Raw genomic sequence first — 16906 nt, 5'->3', positions numbered from 1 at the left:
TAATTTTGGGAAGCTAGAAAAATCTATGAAAAAGGGGAAAACAAAACAAATTTCCTACACAGTGCTAAATAAGTTATAATTTAAAATACATTTAGACACCTATGTGCCCCATATGCAATGTATTTACTCAGTATGCAGGTATTTTTTTTTTAAAGATTTATTTATTCATGAGAGACAGAGAGAGAGAGACATAGGCAGAAGGAGAAGCAGGCTCCTTGCAGAGAGCTTGATGCGGGACTTGATCCCTAGATCCTGGCATGAGGCCCTGAGCTGAAGGCAGGCCACTGAGACACCCAGGAGTCCCAGCATGCAGGTATTGAGTAGATCTACCATGGGCAGCCACAACCTCAGTGCTGGTCAATTCGGAGTGAGAAAGAAAGGTTGCTGCTGCTCACAAAAACACCCTCTTTGCAGATATTCTGTCTTCAAGTCCATCTCCCATTCAGTCAAAATTCATTGAGCACGTATTCTAATTCAAGCACTGCAGTGTTAGATACTGGGGTGGGAAGGGGGTGGGACATACAAAATCAATATAAAAAACATCTGAGGAGACAAGAAGTTTGTACCAAGTAGTACTGTGAAACAATCAGTGAGGTGGGACATATAATTAATTGCCAAATGATGGAATTTAAAGAGCAAAACTGGTGGTTGAAAGAAGTAGAACTTATAAAGGAGGAGGATATTGCCAGCAGACATAGCTGTCCTCAGAACATCTGGGTTCACCTGGTAGCCCTGTTACTCACAAGGACTTTGGGTAAATAACTTCTCATGGAGCCTCAGCTTCCTTGTCTAGAAACTGGGCATGATATCATCTTACTAAGAGGGTTTGTAAATAAATTAACATGAAGTGAAAGCTCTGTCTAGCATATCATCATCAAATGCTTGACCCTGCTAAGTGGAATAGCCCATGGGGATAGGAGAGGAGTCTGGAAAGAGGCAGGAAAGTAGGAGCTGAACGGAGTAGAGTCAGTCAAATGGAATGAGGATGATCCTGGGAAATGAGAATGATGAGAGAAGGATCTAGAAACTGGGCAGCATAATTCAGACTTGATGAAAGAGGCAACAAGAGCTAGTAGAGCCTGAAAAAAACTGTTAACAGTGATGATTTATAAGCCTAAATTCAGAAAGTCAAAAGGAAGAAACTAGACGGCAAATAGACAAAGAGCTGAGCAAGAATGGGTGCACTACTCTGGGTAGCAGGTCATGAGGACCAGCTATTTTCAGCCTCCACATATTTTATCCTTTCCTTAGGATAGCAATAATCATGCCAAATATTTGTCTAGCACTTTATACATATGGTGTATTTATACAACTTTATTGCATTTTGAACCTTTGAAATACTACTAGTTTGTACAGATGAAAAATTATAAGTTCAGAATTAAATGATTTGGCTACTACAACCTTGCTGGGGAGTGGTAGACAGAGGATCCGAACTCTGACTCTTCAACTCAGGCTCATGAAGGGGTAGCTGAGCCAGCATGGAAAGGGGCTCCTAGAATCATCTGCATTGCAATATCAAAGTTAAGTACAGTAGTAAGTGTGTTGTAGGAAAAAGTGATGGGTTTCAGGATAGATGGACCAGGGTTCACACCCTTTCTCTTTTTCTGTGACCTTGGGCAAATCATATGACCCTTTGGAACCTTAGTTTCTTTGTGGGAAGGAAAATTCCTTTTTCCTGGTGTCAGATCTCTATGGGGAGAAACAGCCAGTGGAATATGGTTCTGGACCTTTCTCCTCTCTTTCTCTCCCTTCCTTCTGATGTGGGGTGGTGGTGTGTGTCTCATCTGACTGGTAGATTTAGAAGGAGCTGAGCATGTGTAGCCAGTCCCTTCCTCTTTCTTCTCCTTGAAGATCTGCCTATTCAGAGAAAGCCCATCTTGCTTCCCAGTTATATGCTTAACAAGGGTAGAGCCAAGAGAGGGCCACTGCTGTCTTGAGTGGTGACAAACTAGTCTAGTCTCACTTGTCTCCAAAGCTGTATTGGGTTCACCAACCTAGGAGCAACCGGTTATTAAAGCCTACCCTACCCTTTCCTCATTGCCTGAAGCTGCCATGGGGAAAAAATAGTAGTCTTCACTGGTACAAATTGAAATACAACATCAAAGAGCTATTAAGACTATTAAAGATAATATATGTGAAGTGCTGGGCATATAGAAGGTAAGAAAAAAGAAGGTTATTATTGTGTACTCATAGATTTTCTTAAACAGCAATTAAATATGGATCACTCCTTCATTTCTAGAAATGTTGAGTCAGAACTTGCCATTGTTCATTACAGTCAAATCTTACTAAAAGAATATGAAGAGGCATTTCAAATTAAGCTTCTGAAAAACCGATGAGTAGCAAATACTACTTAAATGAAACATCAACAAGGGAATTTTGTTACTCTGGGTTTGTTATTGTTTGAGCATAGGTACCAAAAACAAAGGCAAGTTCACAAATACAAAAATGTGATCCACTTTTTTTTCTGGTTATTTGAAAGAAAGCAGAGAAATTCTTACCTGAAGTACCTCCTCAAAACCATGAAAGAGCACACTAGGATAGCTGTGATAAGCTGGGAAACTACTTTCTCACAGGGGTCATGATGTTTGGGATATGAGGGCCTAAGAATGGATGGGGCAAAGGGAATTCTTTTACTAGTCAGAGATTAGTCATGATTTTTTTTTTTTTATTGGACGATGTACAACCTGAGTATGGAATCACTCTGAAATCCAATTTTGGCAAAGGGGAGCAAACACAATATCTGCATAAACAGTACCTAAGGGAACAGAAGGAAATCAGACTGGGGCCCAGTCCGATGCCTGCAGCTTAAGTTATCAATGACTTTGCATCAGTGAATACCAATCAACTTCTCCTCACCTAGGCTCCCAACACATCCCAGCCCTAAAGATACTGCCAGTTACTGGATACCATGTGGTAGCAAACAAGTTTCGGCAAGCGATTGGCGGAATTTTCTGAGTGCTTCCTGTAGGCAAGACACCGTGTTTGGATACGACCCCCCCACCTCCTGGCAAGCACACTGGCATTCCTTAGCGCCCCCTTACCTCCTTCATGATTTTGATGGCTTCCACCCGGTGCTGGGGTGGGGGATAAAGCAGCACTCGGTGGTAGAGGGACTGAAGCACGGGCTTCATGGAGTCCACTGACCCTACCAGCCGGACCAGCTCGGCCGCGATGTAATAAATGGTCCGAGCCACAGGCCCGCTCAGAGCTGGCGCAGTGGAGGAGCAGCCCGACCCCCGGCCATGGTCAGAAACTCCTGGAGATGCAGAGTCGGACTCGATGCCAGAACCAGTGCTGCTGCTGTGAGCAGAGGTGATGCTTTTATCATGAATTGGATTCCCCAGGATCACGATGAGAGCTGGGCACAGGTTTTTCCTGGGAAGACACAGGAGAAAAAAATGTCTGCTACAAGTCAAAGTGATAAAATGTGAATACAATCCTGAGGGTAAATAGCAGATGCCACAAAAAATGACTAATAAGAGTTAGGTTCTTTACTGCTCCTCCTTTTCGCTCCATCCTTCCCTCAGGTTTCCATGTCTCTTCATCACTCCTGCATATATGAACAGAATACTTTTTCTCATAACACAAGGCAGAATTAACTAAAATATCAAGACAAGTATTCAGAAACCATTTTATGTAAAGAAACAGACTCACAGTGATAAATGGCTTAGTTAGAAAGTTTCATTCTACTATAAGTAACTAAATTATTTCTACTTCTAATTTGAGAAGTTAATTTAAAATTCTGACACACACACTGTCACATATCATTGGACTTCCTCCCTGTCAAAAAGCCCAGGAACCCAGAGCAACTAGCTGGCTGCCTGCAGGCCCTGTCACTTGTGTGAATCTCTGGCTATGATTAAGCGACTAGTCTTCAGGTTGAGATGAAGAAAGTATCAGGGAAGAGCTAAGAATAACACTTACTAGCTCTTGCCCCCTATGCAACTTTCTGGTGTCTTTGTACTCTTTTGAGATAAATGAATAACCTAGAAATAATCTTTCCCTTCCTGAGTCTCATGATCCTATGGTGTCAACAAAATGCAAGAGGGCCTCTGAGGCCTACTTTGTTAAGATAATCATAAACCTCTCTGTATTTTGATCTAGTGCATGCAAGCAAAGCAATCTCCCTGCCTTCTCTCTAAAGCATTCGTGCACAAATGGGGTGACTGGTAGGCTGCAGATGCCACGGGAAGGGACCTACACGTACAGCTGGAAGGGGAGAAGCCTCGGGTTGGTGTAGGGGGGCGTTGGGGGTTGCTTACCAGATCAGGTCTGTGAAGCCTCTGTGCAGATGCATGGAGGAGGAGGAACTGCTGAGCACGGACAGGATGCACTCCAAGTATAGGAGCTGCAACTGCTGTTGGTCACTGCAGGAAAAAACCAACACATAGACTCATGCAAAGTGAAGGCAAAATGAAAGAGTTGGTATGTGGGAAACACTTGGAAGAATGTTAGGCATTAGACAGGTGTTAATTTGGGAGGAGGGACAGTTAGCATAATGGGTTGAGTTGCATCCCTGAAAATTCCTCTGTTGAAGACCGAACCCCTGGTATCTCAGAACATGCCCTTACTGGAGACAAGGTCTTTTACCCAGGTCATCAAGTTAAAGTCAGGTCACGAGGGTAGGTCTGATGGCCACATAAAACGGGAAAAATTGGAAACAGAGACATGCACAGAGGAAAGACAATGGAAATGACATAAGGAGAAGATGGCCATCTACAAGTCAAGGAGAGCGGCAAGGAATGGATCCTGCCCTGTAGCCCTGAGAAGGAATCAGTTCTATTGACATCCTGATCTTGGACTTCCAGGCTCCAGAACTGGGAGGCAAGACATTTCTGTTCTATAAGCCACCCAGTCTGTGGTACTTTGTTATGGCAGCCCTAGTACACTAATATAGTTTGGGTGATTAAAAAAATATTAATAGACTTTGCTTTTTGCAACAGTTTTAGATTTATAGAAAAACTGAATATGGAACAGAGTTACTGTGTTCAACTCGCCTCTGCACATGGTTTATCCTGTTATCAACATCTTATATTAGTATGGCACATTTGCTACCATTACAGAACAAATACTGATTTATCATTACCAATTAAATGCCACAGTTTATTCCAGAAAGCTTTTCTTGTGTTCAACTGTCAAAACCTTTCAAAAGACCATTAATTACATTATCTTTTAAATGGTCAACACTTTACTAAATTGCATTTGAATTTCTTTTTTGAAGGCAACATGGTTGTTCAATGAACAAATTATTTTTCTCAGAGTTATTATTATGAGATTAATCCATAGAGACAGATGTGAAAACAAGAGAGTTTTCTGGGGTGCACGTTCTTATACCCAGACTAAGTTTTCTGCCTAATGCATCAGGAAATACTAAACTCCAGGTAGGTGTTAAGTGACCAACAGTAATAAGGAAGAATTTAATGTCCGTTATATTTATTTATACAAATATGTAATAAATACTTTTAAGAGAATTCAGTGAGAAATCCTGTGTGGAATGGAACGTTCCATAAAAGGAGGAACTTGCTTTGAAAAATCATTTTTGATTGTGTCTCTTTTCTCCTAAGTAAATGCCAAAAGGAAGTTTAATGCCCTTAACAGTTCAAATAACTCCCAGGAGAAGGAGAATGGACAGTAGAAACTTGAGGAGACAGGAAGGAAGAAGAGAAAAGTTAACCCCAGGCCGTCCCAAGGCCCAGAAGGCTGCACACGTACAACTGCCAAACAGAGAAAGGTTGCATGGATGCAAAATGAAGGATGGCAAAATGGGGGGCTGCGGGTCCCTTGTTTAAGTGCCATGTCATGTTAGATTCCTTGGCAATAGGTCTCTATAAAATTGACATCAAGTTCTAAAACTAGTTGGCAGGCTACAGCCCAGAGGCCAAATCCTGCCTGGCCCATGAACTAAAAACAATGTTTGCATTTTTAAATGGTTGTAAACCAATAACAGAAATGGACAGGGAACAGAGGCAGTGTGCAGCTTTTTACAGAAAAAGTTTGCTAACTCATACTCTATGATGGTCTTCCTTGCCCAAAGAGAACTGTACAATGATTCAAATAATGCCCATTATTCTGAAAAAGAGAATGCTGCCTATATTTGGATATACTCTACTGCACCCACTGAGGGGGGGAGGAAGAGGTAGGTCAAGGCTAAGTTTCCACAAAAATTATCACTATTTGCCAAGAGGAAGGTGGTGGTTGGAGGAAGAATAAGAAAGGTAAGACATACTTAGCCATCCTGGGCCAGGTAAAGACTTTATGTTTTGATACTCCTACCCACAAGCTTCCCTACACTTTTGAACAAGGCATTGTTTCTGACCAGAAACAGCACAGTCTTCATTCTTCAGAGATTAGAGAAACAAGGAAGCAGGTAGGTAAAAGATTGTGTAGTAACTGGTACAAATAAATAATTTAACACAAGGTTTGATGAGAGCATATGGAAGTGGCATCTAATCCTCAGAAAGACCCAGAAAGAATTTCTAAAAGAAAAGGCATCTGCACGGAGACCTAAAGTGGGAGACTTGCATGGCAGTGTTGGGAGAGGGTGGTGGTGGTCTGTGGTTGGAGCAGAGTGTGAGGATACCATCAACAAGAGGTGGAACCAGGGGCCAGATTAGGAAGGGTCTGGGAGGACTTGTCTGAACTCTATTCTGCAGGTAAGAGAATGTCAGGACCAAATTCATGTTATAGAATAATCATTCTGGAGGCTGTAGAAATGATTGGAGAAGGCAAAACAGAAGGGTCATATCACCAATAAGCCACGTTTTGAAAAAGTTCTGAAAGGACCTTCTCTGTTATCTCACTGGACTCATTATTAAGAAAAATAATTATTAAATGCCCCAGTTCAAAAATATATACCTTTCAAATTGTCAGTCTAGCACCAGAAAATGAGAACTTTAAACAATAAAGATTCTTAATTTCTGAAACCAGAAATACACCCACAGAAAAGTTCTGAGAAGTCAAGGTTTCTACAAGTATCTGCAAAGTGTGCCACAGCAATATTGCAACCCCAAGCCATCGGACCTGATTTCAGAGAGGATGCATTGCCAAGATCACAGGCTTGAGAGTCTCCTTGGAGACCAAAGGCAGTAGCTTTTCTGTGGGCTGCAGCGGTCTGGAAAAATGGGTGCTCATAGCCTTGCATGAGTTGTCATTTAAAGGAGCTGTTTGAAATGTAAGCAACTTCCACACATGCCCCTTACTAGATACATATATGCACATGCACCATGTGTGTGGTTCTTATTTGTCTGACTGTAGACAAACAAATACATGAAAAGCACAGAGTAGAAAGAAGCCAAGAAACCAGCCAACTCCTTCAAAACACATGAGGAAAAAAAATCTGCCTACTTAGGAGGATTGTGGTCCCCTTGGCCTGGTGTTCCACTTGAGCATTTCATGGTTGGTAGGTTGAGTAAGCTGCTGGGTTCATTCTCTGCTCATCTCTGAGCTCAAGATCCATGGAGAAGAACTGCTGTGAGTGGACCAGCGGGCGGGGAAGGCTAAGCAGCTCTCATACTGGCAAGGTGACTGACTGCAATGTGACAGCACATTCTGGATTTCTGGAGTTCCTGGAATTCTGTTTAATTATGGATCATTTTATCTCTCTTTGAGACAATTGAAATTTAGGTAGAAAAGGAGAGAGGGGGTTAAGTAATTGTGAGAGAAGTGGAATGAAACTAAAAACATGATGCGAACACCTGGCCTTGCCTCATTGCTGCTGAGAATGCTTTGGTGTACACTCCTCTCTGCCATTCAGCACTGGGAGGAGAGGGCAGTGGGGAGAGGCTTATAGGAGACCAATAGGCAGAGAATGAATGAATAGCTTTCTGAGCCCAATTAGCCTTCCAAAAACCATTGGATTTAAAAAACATCATGTTCTATTAATAACACATCTCTAAGGCATGTGAGTTATTCTGCATACCTGGATGCACTCTGTGAATCCTTCCCAGAGACTAAATATATCATGAATACACACCCTTACAGAGCAAAAGCCCTATGAGGTATGCGGGCACTGATTTTTGGAAATGACCACTGAGGGAAAGTACTGACCATAGTGTGACTTCAGAGGAAGAAGATATTTAGAAGGTGGGAGAAGTATCAAATTTAGCTAATAGAAATTAAAGGATTTCAGGCAGTAAATCTGAAATTGTAAAAGATGTGAAAACTCAACAAGAAGAATAAAGAGAATCACCAGATTGAAAGCAGCCAAGAGCTTGGGTCCACCTGACCAGGTGGCCTTACAGGTCTCCTATTTAAGCTTCACTAAGCATGCTACACCCCAGCTCCCTTGGCCACAGAACACCCATCTCAGGGTAATGGAATCATGGTGGGAAAGACCATACTCAAACATGGTAAAGAATCTCTAAAGACAGAAGCATAACTGGAGAATTGCACTGAAAAACCAAGCTCTATAAAATCCTATAAAAACCAGTAAGCTCTGTGACAACATGTCTAAAGCTATCTTTGAGCCACAGCCCAATGAGAAATCCTAGAAAAACATGTATGTGTCACATGAATTACTTTTCTCATTTAAAGCCTATTCCCAAGTCATATGGTTTGGAAATGTTCCCCCCCCCCCAGTGACTGATACACATTTATGACCTTTAGTCTGTAATATCTGCACATATGCATTTGCAGTGTTTGTGCAATGTATTTTCCTAATGATCTACAAATGTCTGATATAAGAAGTTCAATGTCTCAAACTGCATCATAAACTAAAGTTAGCACTGACAATTCTAAAAGTAAACAAACCATTTGAGAGCTAATATTTATCAAATATTTATTGTTAGGCACTAAGCAGTTAAAAAATTCCATTTATCCCAAAACCTCCTAAAGATACCAATACTGAATGTCTATAATAATTACAACAGGCATACCCTTGGACTGTTCCAGGTATACCAGGTCTTATGGTCACTCTACAGATAGCGGTCCCTACAGCTGATGTTAGAGACATCCAGGTTTTAGAGAGCCATGGAACTTGAAGCCCTTACTGGACCTAGCTGAAGACTTTCCTGACCAGTGAACGATGGTATGTTTTCAATCCACCATTCATAGACCTACAGAATTGTTCTGACTTATCTTGGTGGCTAGTTTTCAATTATTAATAGCATAAGTACCTTGAGCTTTTCTAGCACTTAATATCTTAGTTTTCTTTTAGCAAACTACTCAGGAAAAAAAATGTATAGCTTATTTTTCTCCCTTGCCTGCAAAGTAATGAACATAGCCTTTATATTTTTCAAAGTTCTGATGGTCTGTGTTTTATTCCCTGATAACGCTAAGATCTGAGGAGGGAACAGGAGCATCTTTGACAGCTGGCAACTGCCTTGTTGCTACCAGCTAGCTGTGGTGTTCCCCTGGTGAACACAAACAACTTCACAGAATATTGGAGTCAGATGAGGACTCTCCACAATGGTGACAGAACAATATGAAAGCCAATCCAAAAATAGGCCTGAACAAAGATTTAAAAAAGGAATCCTGTACAACCACAGAAATGACCAAATATCATCCTTCCCTGTGAATGACTGCTGTTTCTTCTATGATGACAGCTCCCATCTGTTCCTGCCATCATTTAAATAAAAATTAAGATGTCCCATACCAGGAAGGCCCCTACTTTCCGACAGCACGCAATCCTTGAACAGATCCTAAGTTCGGGTCACCCACTCTAATAAATCACCTCGCTCTGGTTCAAATCTAGGACAATCCCTTCTTTTTTTTTTAATTTTTATTTATTTATGATAGTCACAGAGAGAGAGGGAGAGGCAGAGACACAGGCAGAGGGAGAAGCAGGCTCCATGCACCGGGAGCCCGATGTGGGACTCGATCCCGGGTCTCCAGGATCGCGCCCCGGGCCAAAGGCAGGCGCTAAACCGCTGCGCCACCCAGGGATCCCTAGGACAATCCCTTCTAACATCTTTTTACTGGACACCCTTGGCTCCCTATAGTGTACAGAGTCCCTCACTATTACAAGTTCATAAACCAAATTCTCTCAGCCTCAGGTAATCTTTGGCTATTGGGAATCAACTATCTCTTAAGTAAATTTTCTCATTTGATTCTTACAAAAAACCCCTAATATATTTTATATCACTAGTATTATATGACATAAAACAATAATAAATGTTAATTATTTTATAGGATACATAAGTTTATAGTGGTTGAGAGCTCTGCCCAAAGTCAAGAGCTAGTAAGGAGCAAAACAGAGGTTTTACCCAGCTAATGAAATGATGATAATGTAGTTGAACCAATAGTGATTAAACACTATACATGATTATATCTTAGGATAAAAAGCCAATGAAAAACATCCCTCAGCTCTAATATAACAGCTGGCTCTGCTATGAAGGAGAGAAACTAGGCAGGGCTGGGGAGGAGTGAGCACTAGAAGAAATCTATACCCTGGTCATAGATGGGTAGAGTGAATATATAAACTGAGCAGAGTACAGGGGAAGCCAACTACACATGCCAACCGCTTTTTGACATATCCATTCTGAGGAAAAACAATGTTCTGCTTAGGGTGCAGGGGTGAGAGAAACTTGAGGTGGGGCTATGGAAGAAGTGCTTTTCTTTTTGGCTTACACTATCTATGGATTAAATAGAACTCATTTTTTAAGTGCCTAATATGAAGGGAGCTTAATTTGGTCAAAATGTGCAGGTAACCTAGAGGAGTGATGGATTAGATCATCTGATATAGAAACTATTGGGCAAAAACTTTGAGTCATTCTAAGCTTAGCTTTAAAGACCCCTAAGTTTATTTAAGAAGAAACAAAAACCCAATAAGTTTCCACAATTTTTCCAGCAAAGTGAGAGACCTCATTAATGTTTCAACTAGACTATCTTCCAACTTATTACTATATATAAAATTTATAAATAGAAGTTTTATAATTTATCAAATATTCTAGTTCATAGTAAATTATAGTGTCTTTCATGACTCAAAGGGCATTTCAGAATCTTATTGTGTTACAGAATTTTGCAATTAACTATGTATGTAGCTGGTAGAGACTCTTCATTTCATCTTGGAAAGTCTAGTTCTTTCATGATTTGACTTTATTATAGATGCATAAATTAACAAGTTAACTTACTGTATAGAAAGTTGGAGCAGTGGACAACATCTATATGATCTAATATCAATGATTAAACTGGCATGTAAAAAATGAGTATATTATATAAAAGTTAGAATAATGTGTTCTTTTCAAAAATATGCACGTGAATTCACAGGCTTGGGAAATGTTAGAAGAAATATAGAAAGACCATGGAGTCTGTCCCTGACATTCAACAGAGGTCAGTGTGAAGACTCATTTTGAGTCATACAACTGGGACGTGCCTGGGTTACATCAACTAGCTTTGTCACATCAACTATTCTACTTTGTAAGTAAGTAAGTCTTTGTAAACTATTGTTTTCCCATTTCTCATGAGAAAATTATATCCTTCAGTCATCGTATTTAGTAAAGTAAGCTTGCCCAAAGTCACTGAATATATTTCTTAGGAGTGACAGGTGAATACCAATGGGGGAACCATTGTTCTTATAATCTGCAGTTTTAGGTGAGGCTGTAGACAAAAGTTCTCAGAAACAGACCACTGGTGAATAAGAACACCAATGTTGAAGGCACTTACTTGATGGCGGCTTGCAGCTTCTCACACAGAACAGTGAGCACAGAGACAAGGTCATCACAGAGGGACTCAACTGTTGACCCTTCAAACAGAAGAGGTTACAAGCATTAGACATGGGCAGAGAGCCCTAGAAGCTTCCTCAACAGTCCTTCCATCCTCTGCTTTTAATGTCTTCAGGACTGAAAAGCTGGTTTTCAGATGCTGAGCCTCCTTTAGGCCACTAAAATTATCATAGAAAATACAATTATTCGTTTCTAAAGCAGAATACTTCAGAAAGAAAATAATACATTGTTTGCTATTATAAATAAAACTCATTCACACTTAATGGAAGGATATTTGATTAAATTAAGAAACAAACACAATTGACAACAATTTTCTCAATATTCAGGCCAGCAGGCTACAATGTATCCCTTATTCTGACCTTTGGAATTTCTGGATCTTTTGAGCAGATCTGAGTTGTATCAAAGAGAGGAAAAAGTGGCGGCATGGAAGAAAGGTGGGCTTTTCAAACTAAGGAACTAGGGAAAGAGGGCAAAATAACTTAGTCACCATCTCTACTATTTTAACCCACTGTCCAGCTTCCCAGGACACACAGTTGCTAAGAGAACAATGGCAGAAAAAACAATTTTCCCTCCAAATGTGTTCATGCCCAGAAACTAGCAACAGAACTTCCACAGAAGCCCTGGATGTATTATAGAGAGGGTGAAATTTAGAATCTGTCCAAGTACTGGTCTGCAAGTTGCTTACTGTGTGAGCTTGGGAAAGCCTCAGTTCTCCCTTTGGTGAAATGGGAGCAGACAATCCCAAACTCACAGAATTGTTGGGCCAAGTGAAGTAACAGGTGGAAGCATTTGTTTTTCTTACAAGAAACACCTTCAAATATCTATACAAATGCGGCTGAGTGTATGATAAATGCAGAGATAAAAGAATGACCATGAGGTCAGAGAAATTGGAGAAAAAATGGCAAGCACAGAAGACCGAAAATGATAGTAAAGTCAGAGGAGGACGGGAAAAAGAAATGGCTAATCCTGAGAAGTTATGGTCTTCCACGCAGAAAACAACCTGAGAAATGACAGATGCAATGAGACACCCCTAAAAATAAACAAAACCCATAAGTAGCCCTTAAACTCAGTTTTATTTATTTTATTTTTTATTATTAAAAAAAAGATTTTATTTATTCATGAAATACAGAGAGAGAGAGAGAGAGAGAGAGAGAGAGAGAGAGGCAGAGACATAGGCAGAGGAGAAGCAGATTTTCCTACAGGGAGCCTGATGTGGGACTTGATCCTGGGACCCCGGGGATCAAGCCCTGAGCCAAAGGCAGATGCTCAACCACTGAGCCACCCAGGCATCCCGCTTAAACTCAGTTTTAGATAAATTTCAGTGAGTCCATCCCACTTTTACCAATAGAAATTTTAATAAATATCTGGCCAAGAGGACTTGGACCTCTTCTATGGTTGATAAAACCAGAGAGAAAGTTTTATGCAACTGCTATTGCCAAAGAGAGGAAAAGACAAAGGAGCCTGTCACTGGGAGCTTCCACAGGTAGCAAGATGCTGAAACACGTTCCAGTCTGCAGCCCAAGAATGGAGCAAGGGGCCATCAAAACTACACACTCCAGCAATGCCTTCAGAGATGACTTGACACGTTCCTCATTTCTCTCCTTCATTCTGTTTCTCCTAATTGTGGCTGTTTGGCTGCTTTTCTTTCCCCTTTCATTCTCCTTTCCATCCTTTCTATAACCACCCCCATCCCCACCTTTTCTTATTACTAACATGCAAAACTATCAAAGAAAAGCAGATTGTCCAGTATTTTTTAAATTACTGAATAAAGGGGATCCATGGGTGGCTCAGTGGTTTAACGCCTGCCTTTGGCTGCAGAGCGTGATCCTGGAGTCCCAGGATCAAGTCCCATATTGGGCTCCCTGCATGGAGCCTGCTTCTCCCTCTGCCTGTGTCTCTGCATCTCTCTCATTAATAAATAAATAAAATCTTAAAAAAAAAAGAAATTAAAAAAATGTTTAAAAAATTACTGAATAAAATCTGAAATATATTTAAAATTTTTAAATTAGATGGTCTGAATTTTTCATATCTCTTTCAGAAAATAATACTACCGAAGTAAAAAACAAAACAAAACAAAAAAGCCCCCCCAAAACCAAAAAACAAACTGCTTGTCAATTATATGTGGACCTTTATTTTTCCTTTTCCTCTGGGTCAGAATGAAATTCTTTACCTTGATTTCATCTCCCACTTAAACTGAGCTGTTTGTCCTACTGCCAGATTTCCTGTGAGATTCATTTCTCTATATTAAAAAAAAGTTGCATTTCACAAACACTTGTGGTATTAGTAGCTCAATGTCAGTCAGGTTTCCACAACCCTCTATCTAATTCTCATTTTAACAATTAATAAGCTTGGCTTCATGGAGAACAAAGGAAACCAATGACCAAAATAATAATAATAATAATAATAATAATAATAATAATAATACCACCCACAAAAACCTCCAGCCTCCAACAGGAAGGTATATGAAGAGTTGCTATCCTTCACATAGTTGGAACGGTAATCGGTGGGGCTGGCAGAGTGCAGGACCAGAAGGAAGATTAAGAACCAGCTGATGAAGTAATAGCTGGGAAGCCAAAGTTAAGCAGAACGTCCTGAGAGCTCCCTGGGAGCCCCTACTCACCCCTTTCACCCCCAGCGCCAAGCACAGAGTATGCATCCTTCTACCTGGTTTTTAAATTGAACTAGCAAAAATCAAATCCAATACCTTGATTCCTGAACTCCTGTGGGACATCCGGGTTTTCAATGATCTAGTAAGGGAGACACACCACAGGACAATTAGAAGATTTGCGCACAAAAATCCCGGACTCTTAGACAATGGAAAATTCTAGGAAACAAATGTCATTCTGAGTGCTCTGGGCTCACCTAACTCTCCTAAGTGCACCCTCCAGGTCTTGATAGAATTTCATTACTCATGGTATTTAGGAAAAGACTCTGATGTCTGGAACTGAGCTCATCAGGTCCTAAAATATTCATTCAAGAGTTTGCAATCTTCACAAAGGTTTAAGTCCTTTACACACTGTATGATTCCAGGGTGCTTAGCTAGGGCTTGGAGCTACCCCTGCGTAAACTGGTGAGTTACCTTTGCACAGATAGTTTGTCCCAAGGTCACAGACAACACTTTGACTGGCACCTAACAAACACAGATTCTTAGTAATAAGAAGGATCAGGTTCCTGAACTTTAAAATACAGGTCTGTAGAAAGGTTCTTCGGTCTCCCTACCTCTGAGCACTGGGAGAGAAGAGGGCATTTTCATTCTAATCAACTACCAGACATAAAAATCATCCCAGGACACTGTTTTAACTTGTTTAAACTTGTTACAGGGGCATATTTTTATTATTCTCTGTTCATCAATTTGCAAGCTCAGTTGCTTCCATAGCATTCACTGAAATCCTACGTCAATGTCTACAACTCAGCAGTGGCTAAGTAAGAGTGTAGAACAACATTTTCTGGAGGAAAAACATCTAAATCATATTTAGAGAACAGGAGAAACACTACCACCTTCCCCCTAAGTATTTACGTGTGGCATTTTTGCTTTTTGAAATTAGTAACTTATAATCTAATAATAGCTTTCATCATCTAAATAATTCAATAATAAAGTCTGATAATAACTCCAAGATCCCGATGGTACAAAATCAAATTGCATAATCTCCTGGGAGTAGGGGTAGACATTAGGTTGATGATACAGTTGACCCATGAACAATGTGTGAGTTGGGGGAACTGATCACCCCATATACGCAAAAATCTGTGTGTCACTTTTGACTCCCCTAAAACATGACTACTAAGAGCCTATTGTTGACCAGAAACCTTACCAATAATATAAACAAGTCAATTAACACATATTTTATACATTATATGTAATATATTCTGTATTCTTATCATAAGGTAAGGTAGAAAAAAGAAAGTGTTATTAAGAAAACCATAAGGAAGAAAAAATATATTACTGTATTTATGGAGAAAATCTGTATATTAGTGGTCTCATGTAGTTCAAACTCGTGTTATTCAAAGATCAACTGTACATTCCATGTTAATGTTTTTGCATTCTAGATTTATTTTCTTTCCATTGTATTTAAGTCTTCCTAATTGTGACATGGCTCATGATTCTTTCTTTCCCATGATGGGTCATGCCACACATTACACATCTTTCCTAGGTAATGCTAGGTGCGCCATGAGAGAACTCACAATCTCCTTTTAATGAAACTCACCATTCCTATAGACCACTTCCCTTCAAAGGCTTTTTAAAAAATTACCATTTTTAGCTGACAAAACTTATGTCTCCCTCTAGTAGATATCACATATGCTTCAAATATTAGCATCCTGAGAATTACTTTTCTGGGACATGGAAGCATCTCTGGGGACTGCATGAGTAATAGAAAGGAAATGACAGGAAATACTAGTTTTCCACCTAATTTGGGATCTTGCCTCAGGCTGGGTTAAGTCCAGATGGTCAGTGATGAGCAGGACCAGAGGGCTTATTAGACACATAGTATCACACACAGAGGCAGACAACCCTCTAAGTTCTTTTTTTTTTTTTAATATTATTTTTAACCAATCTCTACACCTAACATGGGACTCAAACTTGTAACCCCGTGATCAATAGTTGCATACTCTGGGTTTGGTCCACACCTCTATAGCTCTCTACCTGTTACCTGTCTCATGGAAGAGCAATGTGAGCTAAAAGGCTGAGTCATTTTACTTGAAACCTAATATTCTCCTACTTAAAATTTTAAAAAGATTCAGCAAAGGGATACAATAAAAATCACTTTGATACTACAAAGTTTCATTTAAGTGTTTCATGTTAAAACATGAAGATACCATTAGTATTATATTACCTCATCACGTTGCCATTTAGTAAGGATGAAGTGTGAGTACATGATTAATATAAGATTTTCAACGTTTAAGGTTTATTTCTATTACAATGTGCTTTAATGTTTTTTCTTAAGTGTTTTTTTCTGTATTATAATTTATAATATATTTATAATTTGAATTTCTATTTATAATTTCTATTTATAATTTGAATTTCTTTTAAACTACTATTTCCAGGCTACCATATTCAAAATGCTAGTTTAAATGAAGTAGTTTTTAACAAAGGGTAACCTAAGGAAATAGCATCTCAAGACAAAACAATTTTTTAATAGAAACTTGGGCTGTGGACATAGCAAACATTAAAAAAAATATATCAGTATTTGCTTTTTCAGATTAGTGTTGCTTTTTCAACCCTGTCTGTCACAGCAGGGGTTAGGACCCCA

The 16906-nt window shown here is 39.8% G+C and overlaps 1 protein-coding gene across 4 annotated transcripts in view; it reads right to left on the bottom strand.

Moving 5' to 3' along the window:
- The window catches only part of ARFGEF3 (ARFGEF family member 3), a 175425-nt gene that overhangs the window by 84343 nt on the left and 74176 nt on the right, over positions 1-16906 (bottom strand). For all 4 annotated transcript variants that reach the window (XM_055324697.1, XM_055324698.1, XM_055324700.1 and 1 more), the window contains 4 exons: positions 14365-14407; positions 11602-11680; positions 4263-4367; positions 3042-3375 (listed from right to left, as the gene is read on the bottom strand). In XM_055324697.1, the coding sequence (XP_055180672.1) occupies positions 3042-3375; positions 4263-4367; positions 11602-11680; positions 14365-14407 (561 nt within the window). The remainder of the gene's footprint in view (positions 1-3041; positions 3376-4262; positions 4368-11601; positions 11681-14364; positions 14408-16906) is intronic.

Source organism: Nyctereutes procyonoides, unplaced genomic scaffold, assembly GCF_905146905.1.
Source record: "Nyctereutes procyonoides isolate TBG_1078 unplaced genomic scaffold, NYPRO_anot_genome, whole genome shotgun sequence".
NCBI lineage: Eukaryota > Metazoa > Chordata > Mammalia > Carnivora > Canidae > Nyctereutes > Nyctereutes procyonoides.
Note: the sequence above shows the minus strand (reverse complement) of the source record. Positions and strands in the feature narration are given on the sequence as shown.